This window comes from Hypoxylon trugodes, assembly GCF_022578975.1.
Source record: "Hypoxylon trugodes strain CBS 135444 unplaced genomic scaffold F4822scaffold_7, whole genome shotgun sequence".
Lineage (NCBI taxonomy): Eukaryota > Fungi > Ascomycota > Sordariomycetes > Xylariales > Hypoxylaceae > Hypoxylon > Hypoxylon trugodes.
The window spans coordinates 507287-520693 of NW_026250022.1; the positions used below are offsets into that span (position 1 = coordinate 507287).

Genomic DNA, 13407 nt, shown 5'->3' on the forward strand with positions numbered 1-13407 from the left:
GGGTCCTTTCTTGGCGAAGTCCTCGTCTCTCTTTCGCCCTTCCCACCCCGTGCGTCGGCGGCGCAGCAAGAAGCAGCAGCAGCAGCAGAGGGGACTAGCTTAGCTACCTAAGCTTGGCTATAGCTATGTGCTGCAGGACCCCCAGCCCGTTGCGGATAACTGGCTGTCAAAGTGGACGACAGGCTCTCCGTGCATCCGGGACCCATTGGAGGCTCGCTCGCCTTACTTTTTTAGAGGGTCTCTGTTCATTCAGTTTCTTCGATGATGGAGAATGAGTGAGCGAGATGGGTCTCCGATCGGGCCTGGAACAGGGATTCCTCTTACGTTCTCCTATTTTTTGCGTTGTTGTGGTTTGTTGTTATTGTTCCTTTTCGGCTTTCTCCAACAGAAAGGCGGCCGCGAGAACGGGCCTCGAGGGTTGGGGTCTAAACGAATCAGAGCCGCATCTTTCACCGAACCCGGGAAATGTCGCCCCTTGTTTCCCTTTTTCCCTCCCTCGCTTTGTTCCGCTTTGTTGTTGTTCATCCCGCGGGCTACTCTTTTTTTTCTCTACTCATTTCTCACTCGTTCGCCCATATCCAATGTAAATGCCTCAGTTACAGCGGAGCCCTCTGGCGCTTGTCTACTTATGCTTCTGTTTTTTTTTTCTGTCTACCTATCCATTTCCTCTGCCGAACTTCTCCGAATTTGGCATATACCTCTTTACTTATTGTTGTAACATCGTTTTACTGACCAATGACGCATCGCGCGCAGGATATGGAAGGACAAATACAATCCTACGAACTCCAAGAAGAAGTAAGCTATGCAGCATCCCCCACCTCCAAACGGAGAACGGCAATCATTACTACCATTTGTTCAATGTCAACGCCAATGGGACATCGTAGTCTTCCGTAAAACTCACGATGTCCCTACCTATTACAGCATCCTGGCGCGATTGATAGCATGGGGCACGGGATTCCCGCGACGAGGTGCCGAGAGAAGTGATCTTCTAGTTTTTGTTATGTAGGTAGATACTTAAACCTATGTATATAATATGTATGTACTCGCAAGCATGACGCTATAACGAGCCAATGAACATATTCGCAAATTGAATATGGCAATGGATGGTCTTTTGTTCCTTTTTTTATTCTTTCTTATTCGTGGGGTTCTAGATGGGGTCTTGCTATATAGTAGGTCGCAACTAAAGCGAGCTCTTGATGCGCATCATTCTGCATATGCATCGACGATTGTGGGGGAAATGCATGTTTTTTGGCCCCTTCGTGTGGTGTGTGTGTGTGTGCCGTCTTGTCTTGCCTTGGTACTATTGTCTTGGTCGAAAAACCGGAACAGGGAAGCAGGAATTAGGGGGTGGTGGGCGTGTAGAAAGGATAGGCAGATAGAACGGGCTCTTGCATATGGGCTGTAGAGGAAAATCCGCCTTGGCTTGCGGGTTTACCTGGATTTTCTATGGTAATTGTGCACTTTGGGGTACCTCAACAGGCGCCTCTCGCCTGTTTCAGTGGATTTGCCAATGAAATCCACCTGTTGTTGAGGAATTGGTGGGCTTGGTTGGCTAATCGATCGGCCTCCTATCTGGCGGTCAGTCAAGGCAGATTGAGTAAGAGGCTCTGGCTCTATCCCCTATTCCCATTCTTCCCCGGGTCCCGTGTGGAGTACGTGTGGATGAGCGAAGAAGATATGCGGCTGACTGATCCCACCCGTAATTTTTCATATATCTTAATATACCGGTATTAGGTATAGGGTCTTGGACTTTAGCTCTTTTCGAGTTGGAGAAACATAGGTAAAGTACAATCCCTACATATCTCCTACGTAACGACTATGGTACTTGAGCTCAAGAATATCTCGGCAGGTAGGCTACTACGAACTTACTTGCATAAATACAGTCAGCGTTGGCTGAGCTCCGATTCTTCATGGGAGCATCGTCCAGCATCCGATGTAATCCGTTGTCTCGCGAGAGGGCGCCTTCAGGTACTTGCTTAGTTGATCACCTCTCATTCCTGTATAACCCGAAGATCCTAAGCCCACAAGTGGTGTAACATGTCGCAGAAAACGGTTTATTCCTTCTTGCAAGATAGACACAGATACAGAGCCTTACGCTCTGGAGTTCTCAGTTATGAGGTTACATACCAAGCTACCGTAGCAGCCTTCTCACGATTACGGTTCCGGACCAGGTACCGTAGGTCCCGAATGGGGTGTAAGCAAATGTAAGCATGATGTATACAACATTGAACATTGATCATTGCCTCCTATGCTGAGGAACCCTCGTTCGACATTTCTCCGGTGGTCTCATGTCCTCTCCCTTCCTTTTGCGTCTCACAGCTCTCTGCTCCAACTTTCCGATCAGCCTCTTCCGCGCCGTCTGTTTCGTTGCTGCGCACGCCTATCAATTATAAATGTTACCCATTATCACAACCCATCACTTCTTTCATTTGCTTATCGCACCTCTCCGGTTGTCGCCGGTCGTCGCAAGCGGTAGATCAGATAACAGCAGGGGGTGAATCATTGATGATGTGAGTGGCTGCTGTCGATTACGAAACTTACCTTACCTACGGCTTGTGCGATGTTGCTATCCTATCTGCGGTGACCTTTTGGCGATCCCGTGGCACATAAATCCATGCGATCCACCGCGAATGTTTACTTACTCATCCACCAAGATGCCTTAGTCGTGAGATGTTTACGAATGTATTCATATAATTCTGTATCAGCTTTCGTCGGACAGCATAAATGAGAAAGACGATGATTAGCTCTGGAAAAAATAATTGATACACAAGTGACTGGTCAGCTATGACAATCGTAGAAAATGTAAATATAAAATACCACATGCGTACAAAACGAAACGTAACAAACTCTCATGCGTGGGAGTACATCCATCCATCATCTCCAAGTTTTTTAGAATAGGGGTACGGTGATATTTCGCTAAGGGGTAAGGCTATCATACGTACGATATCTACGGTCCCTCGGTTTCGCGTAAGCAAATAGAATAGCATAGGGAGTCAGATAGGTCAAAATCATTCAAGCTACCTATATTGACGTTACATGTATAGAGCTCTAGACCAAGAGCTCAAACTTACCTACACCAGTCATCGCGTCGCCGCCAATAGCTTCTCCAAGTAGTTTAATAACCGAGCTGTGCGTCCTGGGCCTCTCGTTCCAGACCCCCAATTTCATCAGAAAACGAAACGAGAAGATACAAATATTCAGGTACCGGTTTGCCCCGTCGTCTAATTTACCGTGGTACCAAGCAAAAGGGCGCAAAGATACGATACACCCCTAGAGAGCACAGACTTTTTTGAAATCCCCGTGGGGAAATAGAAATATCGTTAATTGCCGGGTATGACGAGGCCCAGAACCGGAATGACACGTACTACTGCGAAGTGGGCGATGGCATGATAGTAGTAACGATAGCAGTAGGACCTATTGCTAGAGAGCAAATGGGCAAACGACTGAAAAGTAGAGTAACGTAAAGCAGAGACTCCGGCTTGCCCTCCGTGGCTTTCCGATCTCCCGGCTGCCTGGTAGATGGCGATGGCGGCGTTGGACAAGAAGCTGTTTAGATGAATCGCTAGGAGGGAAAAAGCGTGGTAGGTTAGTTGCTTGTGGTGGTGGTTAGTCATGCCGACCCAGAATTTCGAGGCGAAACAAGACAAGGCACGTGCTTAGATGCTCACTTTGTGCCTAGTTTGTTCTCGTGTTCTGGTGTGTCTTTTGACGTAGGTTGGTGTCGCTCATGGACATGGCATTCTTGAAATGTAGGTATGGGCAAAATTATGGGATGGGGAGGTTGCCTTGATAGGCAATGTAGAGAGCCGCGGTCAACTTACCACCGAAGGCGGTGGCATATGAACGAGATGCGAACATCCGTCTTCCAATCTCACTTGTGATCTTACATAGACACACATAACCTACCCACCGTACCAAAGTCTCGAAGCACCCTCTCTAGCAAGAATAGGTATCAGGCTGGCCTATAGGGTTGGTAGGTAGAGGCATGCATAAGCGTACATGAACAAGTCTGCCTTGGCCTAGCACGGTTCGGTTTTTGGTTAGGTAAGGCACTGTACCGTCGGTAGGTAGGGAGCATAAAGCATGGAGGATGGAGCACAGAGAATGGGTAATGCACCTTACGTAGGTCTGGGGATGGGGTATGGCCAGCTGTCAACCACGAGATCAAGCAACCCCTCGTAGGCTACCCACCCCTTTCCTGCTTGGCCGGACCGCAGTCTGTCTCGCGTGAACACCACCAAATCCACCTGTGACGACTTGAATATGTATAATATGTACCTACTTTTGTTTCCACGCCGCATACCTACCTAACTTAACCTGCAGCATTCTCACAGTCCCGTGTTTGAAACAGCATGTGGGCTTGTCTGTGCCGATATATGTGAAGTGTGGAGATGATAACTATAATATGAGTGGATGAAATAGAAAAAATAAAATAAAGGAATAGAGGAATAAAAAAAAAAGAGTTCTGATGGTGGGTAAGGTCATGCTGCGCGCAATATTTCGGCGTTCGTCTTTTTTCTCACTAAATCAACTAAAACATACTAAAACATGCTACCCAATTAGGTACATACGGTACCTAACAGGCGCTATTTTTTTAGGTGCCTTATTTCGCAGGGTGAGACATACAGGCGCTTTGTAATACCTTATTACCCTTATTACTGTGCCGTATTTTTTCTTGTTACCACCTACCGATGCGGGTTCCTGTCTTGGATTATTTCATATATATGCGCCGTGACGGCCACTCCCAGTGGCCCCGAACCATAACACCATAACACGGCATACCTACCTAGGTACCTACCTACTTTTTTATCACTCACATATGTTACTTGAACGAATATGGTAATTACTTCGGAAATAGGGAAATAGAAGTAATGAATGGAGAGAAACGGAAGGGAGAAAACGTCCAAGTCGACGAACAAAGAAGAGGTCCGAGAAAAAGAATAGGAATACGCAATGCAGCAGTGCATGTGAGCTCTTGCTGCAGGCTTGGCGAGGGATGCTACCGTACCTATTTTCTATTTCCCCCATACTCGCCCACGAAAAAGATCGCTTCTAATAGGCACGTTGGGTTAGTACGTATTTACATACCTACATCGTATGGAATGATTGGTAGGTAATTCTTGATAGCTTACCTTAGTTCGCACCTATAGTACGAGTCGGTTCTCTAAGGTAAGAAAGTAAACCGGAATCGGGGATAATTAAGAGTGCGACAAATAACTTGTTACTGCTAATACCAACTATTCTCACGATTACTTCCGCTACGGCCGGGCCGGGACGCAAAACATGGGGGTTTCTTTCTTAGTCTAACATCTCAAGAGTCATCAATCCCTCAATCAATCTATTACTACCTAAAGAAGTGAATGCTTAGTTTACGGACTACTACTGTAACTATTGTAACTATTATGACTACTCGATGTACCATGTCACTACGTATAGATGTACTATGTAGGGGACCACCACTACATCAAAAAGACTACCCCGTATTAGATAAGAATGACACCGGCTAAGAGGAAAGAAAACAACCATATACGTGCTGCATATTATAAGAACTTGTTTTAATGGCCCGTTTAGGCAAGTGGAAGCACCCCATCTGATCTCACATTCTGACCTAATGTATCCGTATCGTGCATACGCCCGGCATAAGGTAGGGAACCTAGTACGTTAGTTATTTTATCAATTTATCATTTTTATCAATATTTTAGTAGTTTGTATTATTTTCAATCTACTTGTAACTAGGCTAAGAAGGAAGCGAGTGTTCTAGAAGAGTCATAAGAGTCACCAGAGGAAGAGAATAGTCAGGGAGATAGACAGACACGAGGTGGAACGGAATCAAGAGATTGGGAATCATTTTGCAGGTTCATATTAAATTTTGTTTGGTTTTGCTGGGGGTTTTTTCATGTTCATCTTGACGTTTCGCTACTAATAAACTGACTTTGGTTGAGCTTACAAGACGAACAACCGCAAATAGCGAGCTCTGCTGTTGTCGCGCTCTTCTCTGCCTTTGCCCTTTCTCTGTGCCTTGCTTGTCCCAATAAAAGGTGTGTGTGAGTATGAGTATGTAGTCGTTTCCCCTCCCTTTCAGCTAGCTAACTGTGTAAGCTGCTGTGTCTGTTCTCTTGCTGGCTTAGCCCATCCATCCCCTGTGTACTGTTTGTCCGTGACATGATCGTCGTCATTCTCGTATGATGAATCCAACATAAACCTGATGAAAAAAGAGGAAGAATAAACCCTGGCCATGAGTAGGCGCCATTTGTATCGATAAGAGGAAATAAGGGGGATATGATAGGTAGGGTAGTTAGGTGTAGGTAAAGGAAAAAGGGGGAGGGAGGGAAAGAATAACGTCTCGCTTCCGTTTGCTCTCGTCAGCTCACTCCCACACCAATCCTCTCATCCCTTGAATTTGAGTGACCAACTAGAACCAACCCATTATGTCGTGAGACATTATCCCGATCGTATTTCCCCTCAAAGAAACAAAAATAATAAGCCCGGCCACTCACACACGTACACAGACAGAAAACCCCGCCTTTTGTGCGATCCTATCTATAGGCGCTCAATTATGGCGGAGGAGATCCCGTAGTGCGGAGAGAAAGGTGACATGAAGAAGAGGTAAAAGTTGCGTGTCGCAAGGAAAGAAATAACGAGAAAAATGAACAAGTAGAAGCTGAACCAAGCATCCCGAATGATGATGAGGAGGAAAAAAGAAGCTGAGGAAAATAAAATAAAATAAAAAATAAGACGGCCTCCCTTGCAGGCCTCACAAGGCACTGCACCCACACCCCCCCCGGATCACCCCGAATTTCCCAATGAATTCCTAATGAGTTAAACGTTGTACAAGAAAAATCTCCCAAGTAAGTAGCCCAATCCCGAAACCAGGAAAACCTGTCCGCCAGGCCTGGGGGGCTGCTTTACATGCCAGAAATAATTCCCCACTACCGCCCCCTTTCCCTTTCCTACCCGGCCCCCCCAATAAAATGCCCGACCATTTTCGCCATGCAATAAACGTTGTGTGTTGGTTTCGTTGCCGATAACTGATTATATCGGACAACGGAAAGAGGATAAAAACTTCACTGGAGGTAGAAGTTCCTCGACGGAAAAAAAGCAAGATGAAAAAGCATTGAAATAATAAAATTCCAGGACAATAAACATCAAGCAAAAAAAGTAGTTAAAGCAAAAGCAATCAAGTAATGGTTTGGTTCCAAATAATGGGACAGACGAAGGTTAAATTAAATCAAGATGCTGGCTCGCTTGCTAAGTTTGGTCACAAAAAATGATTGAAGAATATTTCGATGATGAGATAAATGACATAGTAGATACTGATGATGATGATGATAATGACGATGATTGATGATGAGGCATGATAAAGTCGTAGTCGTTTCGGTTTGCGGCGTGAGCAGCGTCAGGTCTGTTGATAAATTTTGGCGCGGGAGCGCATTCGAACAAAAGTGTATGAACAAGTAGTAATAATAAAAAAGAATTCCAATAAATAAATCGAAGAAAGTTTCCAACACGATGAAATAATATCCCAAAAATTTGACGAAGAAATTGTAGTAGTAGTAGTAATGATCTGGATCTGGTTTATAAAAAATTCGTTCGTTCTTCGTTTCGTTAAACCAAAAATAATATTGGGTGAGGCTGGTTTGTTCTCGTTCTCGGTCTCGTTAAGTCATTAATAGATAGAAGGAAAGAAATCATGTATGTATGTTGAATGCGTATCATCGTCATGAGTTCATATCGTTTCCTCCAGCTGCTGTAGCGGCGGTAGAAGCCGTCGGGTGCTGAGGCCCACCGGCGTTATTGCACTCAGCAACCATCTTGGCGAAGTTTCGCACTACGTCGCCGGGGATCTGGTCCCATAGTAACGATCGCGTGTATACCTCGGCCGCGGATTGCTTCTCTTGGTTGCGCATAGTGTTTAGGGTCTCGGCGATGTTCCGACGCCCTTGACTTTGCGTCCGCGATGGTGGCGGTGATCGTAGGAAGTCTTGCGACGTTACACCGTTGTATTGCGCCGGTGTGAGCGAGAAGATCTGCTCATTCGTCTGCTCCTGCGTCGGCTGCGTGAGTGAGTCTGCTAGATCACCAAGCATAGACGGTGCGACACCATCCATACTGCCACCGGCCATCGGGACCGAAGCTGTCGAAGTCCAGTCCGCATTGCCGGATGGTTGGGGGCCAGCCGGTACGATGGCGCTTTCGGGTGTGTTGGCGACGCCTGCATCCTTGAAGATGTTGTTGAGAAGCGTCGCTGAGGCCTCGCGCACATCTTCCGACACGCGTGGGATGGTCGGAGAAGTAGACCTGTTGGACAGGACAAATGCGCCGACGAGGAAGAGCATGAAGAGGAGACCGCCTTGGGTGGTGGACTTGTCGACATCGGACGGAAGCGAGACTTCGGGCTTCTTCTGGGGAACAATCTGGAGCTCTTGTTTGACCTCGGGCTCCATCGGGAACTCGTTCATGAATCCCATGTTCTCCCATGAAGTGTCCATAGTCAAGGTGTCCATGTCGCTGAAGCCGTTGTTGTAACCCGTGTTGCTGGGCATGGCGGCGTGCTCTAGTCTTTGGACGTGGTCGGTGAGTACACTGATCTTCTTGCGCAGGTCGCCGGTCTCGATGGTGTGATTCCGGATCAACTCTTCCTTCTCTAAGGACAAGTTCTCAACGTGCGCTACCAGGAACTCCCGCTCTTGCCTCTCTCGTTCCAGCTTGAGAGAGAGATCATTCATTTCCTCTTCCATCTGGCTGATCATGCTGGTGTAGTGCTTCTTCTCATCCTCCAATCTCTCAGTGTGCATCTTTTTCCTTTGCCTCGAGTCAAGCGCCGCTTGCCTGTTACGTAGTAACCTCTTCTGTTGCTTCAGCTCCTTGATCTCCTGCTCGTCAGTAGTAGAGGCGATGAGTTGATCAATGTTGCCGAGGTTGCGCTCCGCCGGGATGTCGAATCTGGCGTTCTTCTTGCGGATGCCATCGCCGCGGCGCAATTCGTTGTGCGACCGAAGCGTCGGCGTGTCGGGCCGCATGCGCTTAACCAAAGAAGGGTTCTTTAAGTCCTGACCCATCCAATCCTTATCTTGTGTCGGGATGGAAGTGTTGTTAGGACCAACGGAGGCGAAGAGAGGTACTTGATGTGTGGGGTTGCTGAAGGGTGTTTGCATCTGGAGAGGTCGTTGTTGGAAGATGGACTGGTTGTTGTCGAAAGCAGTTTCGAGGCCGTCATATTGTAACGGCGTGCATGTCCCGGAGCCTTGACCCATAGACCATTGCTGATTTTGCGTACCGTATGTGGTTTGCGAGGGATCAGCTCTCGTAAACGGGTTGTTGCTGTTTTGTGGCTCTAAGAAAGGGTTATTTGACGGGACGGACTGCATGTCGACTGATTGCCAATCTCCAACTTCGGTCTTGGGCGAGAATATCGAGCCCGGCACAGCGAACGAATCTCTTCGGCTACCTGCCATGGGCGGCGACATGTCTAACCCCGAGTCGATTGCGCTGCTGTCTAGTATGTTTTCGTCGAGGATATTGCTGTCCTCTTCGTCAAAGTACTTCTGCGCATGATTTGTGTCGACAGATAAGTGATTCGGCCGGTAAAAGGCCTGCATCTGAAATGTTGAGACCATGACGGTCTAATGTGTGAATGTGTGTGGGTGTGGGTGGAGGATGTGGATGTCTTGGAAGAGGGATACGAGAGTTTTAAGAAACTCTTCGGGGATTGTGTACAAAATAGTCGTCGAAGAGGTCCGGTTTCTGGTTCTGCAGGGTTGTATTGTTAGTGTATCGAGCGGTGAACAAGAATAGATGGGACTAGTGTCGGTGTCCGATTCCTTTTTTTTTTTTCTTTTTTTCCTCTTTTATTCCAAATCGAGTCTTAACTATGGATAACACGGACCCAGTTTGAGACGATGATTAAGAGTATAAAGTATGTGTGAATGTATGAGAGTGAAGTGAGGAAAAAAGTGTGTGAGAGAGTGAGGTATGTGTGTTTGAGTTGTATGCAAGCTTAGGTAGGTATGGGTATGTATAAGGGTATGCGGGACGTTATGTGTAAGTTGCTATTGTGGGAAGACAATGGGAAGGAGGGGAATGTTGCAATGGTGAGTGAGAAGCGATAAGAGGTTGGTTGGTTTTTTGGAGAGGTGTGTGGTGGTCGTAGTGGTTGTAGTGGTAAGATGGGAGTAGGTAGTAGTATTGGTTATGGTAGTATTGTAGTGTTGATAGGTAGTGGCGGCGGGGTGAAGAACATGCAGGGTGGGAAAGATATGGAGAGCGTCGGCAACTTTTAATAAATAATAAAAACAATAAAAAAAAGAGGGAAACCAAAGGTGGGAGGGGAGGAATAATACCTGTGTTACTACACAAGAGCAAAGCAGAAAAAAAAAACAATTCAACTTACCAGCTTCTCTTCTTCGGCTAGAGTCTTTCGTAGGTGTGAGTCTGAAGTATGTCTCTTGTGTCTGTGTGTGTATAATGCCGTAGTATGAGTGTGTCGTACTAGGTAGTAAGGTAAGGTAAAAGTAGGTAAAGAGGTATGTTATGTTATCTTCGGCCTGGGTCCGTCTTACAAAGAATATGTATGTAAAACAGAGCGAATGTAAAGAAGGGGACGAGGTGGGTGTAATAGATGCTGCTGGGAATCGCGTGATTCACGATCTTAACAACAATCTGGATGTTTTTTCTTATAAGATATTTCCTTATGGTCGGGGGGGCGATATTGATGGGGGGTGGAGGAATGCCCGTCCTACTTAAAGCAGAGTGTGGTCAGGTTCTTTCTCAGAAGACGGGGGTGTCATTTTTCAAATGCTTTTAGTGGGGAAAATAAAAAAGAGATGCCCATGAGCCATGAGGACGTACTGCAAGGACTGCCAGGTGCTGGGACTGACGAACGAACGAAATCTACTCTTTGGGTTCGCGCGCTGCTATGCCCATGATGGTGTGGGAGGGAAGAGGGACGTGGGTATGGTCCCTGGTAGGTACAACCGTTACTGGTTACGGGGGGGTGTGTGTGGGCGATATGGATGCTGTTCCGGTTTACTGGTGATCCTCAGCCAAGAGACTACCTAGGTACTCTTCCCTTTTTCTCCACCGTTCAACTCGTTCCATTCGTTTAACTAGACCCCAAGTCCGTTTTACGCTCCCGAAAGATATTCCTGTGGAACAATACGTAAATTTCAAGTACATGAATACATCGAATACATAGTACTCTGATACTCAAGAAAAGAGAGAACATCGAAAGATAGCCCAGCTATACGGTTGGGTGGGTTTGTTTAGAACGGGGACGGGAAGGGCTTACAAGATCCCTGACTAACATAGAATAGTATAGCTGCCTCCAGCCACTAGGATACGTACCACCGGTCTTGCAGCTTAGGAAATCCTGTTACGGTAGAGCAGCGGATCACTGTAAGAAAATCAGTACAAGAACGCCCCCAGGTACTCCGATCACCCTTCCCCGACTGGATGGATCGAACAAATAGCATCGAGAATGGGCTTGTTTATGCTGACGGGATGGAGTTCGTCGAAGACCCAATGGCCTCTTAGTTAGAAAACGGAAATACTTTACATTTACCGTTTACGAACAAGCTAAAAAAGACTATAGGTCAGAAATGCTTAGCCTTGGAAGGTTGGGCATCAGTGACCTTGGGTGCAATCCAGATTGCTACCTAAAGTCCTGAACCCATGCACTCACGAGCGCCCATCTCTCACCCACTAACAACCTTTGGACAGCATCTTGGGCTTCCTATTGCTCAGCGGCCCATGGTGGGGTGATAGAATCAAAAATCTTTCTGCTAGGCATTCGCACTTACGAGTCCCATATCGGTCGATATGTACATATCTACCTAGCATTCAATAGACACTACTGCTTTTGACAGCGAAAGTCCCTTCCCGAGACGTATAGTATGTACATAGTAGTCGAAAAATATTCTTGGAGTAAGTAACTACTTGCGCCTAAGATTTCAATATGGGCGACGGGTAATGGGGGTGATGATGGGCGCTGTAAGATGACGAATGCACACCAACCTTGCGATACGGACGTATTTACAGGACCAAGCCCGTGCCATACAAAAGCGTGATGAGCTTCCCCGAGCTCCTACTGGAGACCTGTCAAAAGCTCCGGATACAGATGTTAGAGTCCGAATCAACCAGCTACAGTCACATGATATTATTAACCCATCCGGTCTCACTGGGTCCTGTTTGTTGCTGCTGCGCCTGAGCTTGAGACATAAACATAAAGATTGCAGCCCGATAGTTGTGCATCCCGAGGAGTTCTTACTGTCATAGTCATGACTTGGCCGCTTCTTGCGTCTCGAGGCGAAGCGCGAAGCAAACATATACTCACTCATTGACTGAACTGCGATGCGCTGCACTGCACTGACTACATACGCTATACTTAGAAACCGCGAAAAGGAAGCGATGCCGCGCCGTTCAATGACCTAGTTTGTTAGTAGATCACGAAGTAGTTACGAGCTACGGACCGCAGCCGATTTATTGCGCCAAGAGAAAAAAAAGAGGCCATTCTAAGATACTGTCTGTGTTTTCCGCACGCTTCCCTACACTCTCCCCTACGGTACCATGCTCAGATCTCGGAACGGGACGACGGGAGTAATCAAGTGTCACATTAAAAGCGAGACCGGGAGCCTGGGGCCGATCTTTTCTTCAAACCCATGCTTGGAAGCGACTCTGTTACCACCTCTCGGCATCTCGTCGGTTACCTGAATGGAGAAATTGATGTCCTCCGTTCGGCGATTGTTCAAAAATTGCAATCCTCCAAAACTTCCGCGGCCCCTTATGAGTCAGTCTGAAAAATAAATGAAGAAACGATTCAATCTAGTTTGACTTGGCTTGGTTCAATTCGCGAGATTCTTGCGGTGAAGACGATCTTTGTCAAATAACGTTAAAAATAGTCAAGAATAGTGAAGGGCTAGGAAGGAAACTTGAGCACAGACGATGGGTCCAACTGGTAAAATCCACGATTCCTCGTAACGGATTTGATACGATGGATCTTCATCCCCCTGCTGACGGGCGGGTCTTCCGGGGCTAGGGTCTAAGACGCTATTGAACATTCGGGAGGAGGAAGAAAAAAATATTAGCAATTTGGAAGAATCGTCTGGATATCGGATATCCCATCAAGTAACCAGGTAGTAAGTAGGTAGCTGGTGTGTGTATTGATCTTATTGTGGCCCTAGTAAGAACAGTGACGCGAATACACACCAACGATAACAACAATTATCAATCAAGATGTGCTCAGCCACTGCGTATCGTATATAGAGAAGAAGGAAGGGATAGAGCAGCCAACAAGAAAATCGTCCGCTTTCGAGAATGACGCACAGTTGTAGATCCCGACGAGTTTTAGTTAACGAACGCCTCGTGGAGGATTCGTTTGAAGATGTCTACAAAGAGGACCCATCACGGGAA

The 13407-nt window shown here is 46.8% G+C and overlaps 2 protein-coding genes across 2 annotated transcripts; one reads left to right on the top strand and one right to left on the bottom strand.

Annotated features, from left to right (window-relative positions):
- Positions 1-78: 78 nt before the first annotated feature.
- On the top strand, positions 79-994 carry F4822DRAFT_308866 (uncharacterized protein). Its single transcript, XM_051455290.1, has 2 exons — positions 79-583; positions 754-994. Exons 1-2 carry the CDS (start codon positions 272-274, stop codon positions 892-894), a joined length of 453 nt encoding a protein of 150 aa, XP_051311981.1. The 5' UTR covers positions 79-271; the 3' UTR covers positions 895-994.
- A 5983-nt stretch (positions 995-6977) lies between these two features.
- On the bottom strand, positions 6978-9894 carry F4822DRAFT_309031 (bZIP transcription factor). Its single transcript, XM_051455293.1, has 2 exons — positions 9887-9894; positions 6978-9750 (listed from the first exon to the last, which is right to left on the bottom strand). The coding sequence occupies exon 2, from the start codon at positions 9615-9617 to the stop codon at positions 7719-7721; it is 1899 nt and encodes a 632-aa protein (XP_051311982.1). The 5' UTR covers positions 9618-9750; positions 9887-9894; the 3' UTR covers positions 6978-7718.
- Positions 9895-13407: the final 3513 nt, after the last annotated feature.